Source organism: Acanthisitta chloris, unplaced genomic scaffold (genome assembly GCF_000695815.1).
Source record: "Acanthisitta chloris isolate BGI_N310 unplaced genomic scaffold, ASM69581v1 Scaffold44951, whole genome shotgun sequence".
NCBI classification, from domain to species: domain Eukaryota; kingdom Metazoa; phylum Chordata; class Aves; order Passeriformes; family Acanthisittidae; genus Acanthisitta; species Acanthisitta chloris.
In genome coordinates this window covers 1-3,399 of record NW_008657314.1, presented here as the reverse complement: position 1 = coordinate 3,399, position 3,399 = coordinate 1, and the positions used below count along the sequence as shown (strand labels likewise).

Genomic DNA, 3,399 nt, shown 5'->3' with positions numbered 1-3,399 from the left:
CCCCGCCCCTTTCACCTCCGCGAAAACCTCCAGCCCAGCCGCAGCAGAGCGGGGGTGCGGGACTTGAGCGGAAACCTTTGCGTGGCTTTCTCCCCGCGGGAACGGCGCGGGGGCTGCCACGGGGGCGGACGGAAAGGACGTGTCTAACAGGGCTCTCCTCTCGTCTGCATCTCTTTTTATTCTTATCGCATTTGCTTTATTTCTTTGCTATTGCACTGGAAGATGTTGAAAGAGAGGAAATAGGGGAGGGACTTTTACAAAAACCTTGGGGTTTGTTTGTTTGTTTTTCATTCAAAAATATCATCAATTATTTCCAAGAAAATTCCTTGCCTGAATATGTTTGCAATAAGGTGATTTCTCTTTAGCGAATAATCTCTCAAACTCGGAACTTTCTTTGCAGTGTTAGGAAAAAGAGTCTCTGTCAGAATCCCTAGGTGTAATAACGGTTTCGCTGAAGTGCACCCGCTGGAAGTAGTTGCTAGTGAAAGTTACACAGGCGATTTGCCTCTTTCAACACTTGTTGACTGTTAGGATCCTAATGAAAATCCGCGTTGTTATTTTGCGTTTTGATTTAAAAGCCGATTTAAAGAAATGTATCCTGAGAGGGACCAGGCGGTGCGGTACGGACAGCCGGGTTTGGATCACTTGCAATTTTGTAGGCACGCACATGTTATTCCCCCTGAATGCGCTGGGAGAGCAGGGGCTTGATTTCTGGGAGTGCAGTTGGCAATCTGATCATATTCGTAACGGATTTGTAGGTCAGAAGTAATATTGTTGTTCACTTTATTGGTGCGGCTTTCACCTATAAATTTTATTTTCTTCTTTATTAGTGCTTGCACCCAAATGCTAGTTTTATCAGGCTTGCTGCTTACGCAGTACACTACTTCACGGATATGTTGTGTTTCCTCAGCTTTGTTCAAAATCGAGCAGAAATGCATCAGCACCGTATACTAAATGTTTCAAACCCAGATTTCTTTCCTGACGGCTGAAAAAGTGTAACTGCCTTTATAACTACTTAGGTGTCTGACAGTTGCTGATGATCATCTGGAGCTAAATTCTAATATGTTTGTACCACCAATACTCCCCTATTCTACAAAATTCTTCAAAATACAAAATCAGATGCCTGCCCTTAAGTTTTCTGCTTCACAGGATTTAAGCAACTATCCACAGAAAGGCGAAATCCATGAAGCACAGCTGCCTCTGTTTTTTCAAGTAAAAAACTTGGTCCGATATTGAAACGCTTACCCATATGCATTTTACTTCATTTATTAGCTTGTAATTAAATAAATCAGCAACAGAAATTAAAATCTAAATCACAAAAGGTAATTATCCAGTGTATTTCAAGTGCATTTTCAAATATATAATTCCAATATTCAAGCGTTATTATATAAGCAGAATCCAAATTTCTTTTGAATATATTTAAATAACATTTCAAGTATATTTATGGAATGTTAGAAATAGAACAAGCAATATATATGAAACGAAAAATGTAAACTTGTTAAGTTCAGACACTTCAAAAGACGATTAACAAAAGTACCATGATAAAATCTACCTTTTAAAATGGTATCCTCTCTTTAGCAGAAAATGTCCTTGAAGTATCCAAAATGGCAATTTAACTTCTGTTCACCAAATCACAAAACACCAACATCCACAATTTCAAAGACAATGTGAGATCACAATATTTGATACAAATTAAAAGGTACATTAGGGTTTGTTCAAGTGGCATATCCAAATAGCTTTTACTCACAGAGGGTTTACATAAAAATACCGGGTTTTGTTATAATCCGTTGGTACCGTTTTTAGGCAGAATGGTCACAATCATGGTAAATTACGGCCAATTTTCCTTTTCGGGTAACACACTTTCCTTTTTATTTTTTTCCTTTTTTTTTTCTCCCCCCCCTCCCCACCGGGGAACTGCAAAACTGTGACGAAGAGGAACGATGCTCGCTGTTCTTGCTTTTCTTTGTGAAGATCCTAAGCTATATTCCTTTTAAAAAGAGAATAGTATTTGCATTGTCAAGTGGAAATATTTGACTTTTTCGAACAGGCAGCTTAAACTTCATCAGGAAATTAGCAGATTTGTCGGTCGGGTCGGTTTTATAGTTACCCTCTAAAGTTTCTCCAAACTTTTCGGGTTGGTAAGTATTTCCCTAGCCAGTCGCCACGTTTGTTTGGCCGCGTTTTCCAGGGCCGAGTGAGGTTTGCCCTGAAAGAGGTCTAAATTGGGCAAGAAGTAGTGCGGGCACCTCCTGCACTGGAGGCAGGAGATGAGCTGCAGTAAAATTCCGTTGAGCCGGTCCCCCAGGCACGACTCGTCCCAGTCCGATTCGCGGGGATGCTTTTCGCATTCGTAGGAAACCAGAGTCTTCATGTGATAATTATTCAGGGGCTGGCCCGGCAGCTCCAGGTGACGGTCCCGTAAGGTTTTGAGGATGGAGAGGCATTTCTTCCTGCAGCCGCCCATCTGCAGTCTGTTCTCGGCTTCCGCGAACTGTAGCACCCAGGCATCGCTCTCGGCCGAGCTCTGCTTGCCGGCCAGAGAGTGGCACTCCTTGGACAAGAGGTTGAAGCCTTCCGCCTTGACCTCCGCCACCCGGTTGGGTCCCGGCCAGGGGATATGGGGAAGCGGCCAGTGGGCAGCACTCCGCGGCCAGATTCCCGTGCACTTGAACGCCGGAGTGATCTGCACGACGTACCGATCCCTGATCCGCAGCTTCACTTCGCTGGTGTCCGCCACCATCTTTACCACGTCTCTGTAACTGCACTTATCCACGGCTTGAGCCACCAGAGTCTGGAATCTGGACCGGATTTTGCGAGCGGAGAGGTAGCCAGACGCCGTGATGAACTCCACCCAGAGGGACATGCTCCTCTTGCGCCCGTCGCTTAACTTTAACACCGCGCAGCCCGGCAAGGAGCCGTCGTCCACGAAGTTGAAAACCCCCATTTGGTTCAGATACAGCACGACTTCAAACTCCGTGGGAGAGATGACTTCCAGCCCCTCGTAGCGATTGTCCATCTCGTTCAAGGAACTGATGAAGCGAGGCTCCTGCACCTCCACCTCCTTCAGCACGTCCGACACCACTTTGCAGACTTCTCGGATCGTTTTGGCGATGGCAGCTTTCCTGGCTTGGCATTTCTCATTGTAGTATTTATTCAAATGATACACCAGCTTGGCCTGGGCCGCGATCATGTTGGGGCAGAGATCCGGGTTGTATACCGGAGTCTCGCAATAGGCTGTGGGATCCAATGCGGCTGCTAAGGCTGGAGCCAACTTCAGAGGAGAAACAGGCTGCCGCACTCTGAAATGTAACAAATGTTTTTCAAAATGCGCCGGGGCTGCTGCTCCTCAGATGCTCTCTTCCTGCTTTTTTAGATCAGCCGTCTTGAAGTGTGTGTGGC

At 45.5% G+C, this 3,399-nt stretch overlaps 1 protein-coding gene across 1 annotated transcript; it reads right to left on the bottom strand.

Moving 5' to 3' along the window:
- Positions 1 to 1,900: 1,900 nt before the first annotated feature.
- On the bottom strand, positions 1,901 to 3,393 carry MAB21L1 (mab-21-like 1 (C. elegans)). Its single transcript, XM_009084656.1, has one exon. The coding sequence runs from the start codon at positions 3,188 to 3,190 to the stop codon at positions 2,111 to 2,113; it is 1,080 nt and encodes a 359-aa protein (XP_009082904.1). The 5' UTR covers positions 3,191 to 3,393; the 3' UTR covers positions 1,901 to 2,110.
- Between the last annotated feature and the right edge of the window lie 6 nt (positions 3,394 to 3,399).

What these genes read in the sequence shown, in the direction of transcription:
- MAB21L1 (XM_009084656.1), bottom strand. Translation starts at nt 3,190, where the DNA reads ATGATCGCGGCCCAGGCCAAGCTGGTGTATCATTTGAATAAATACTAC.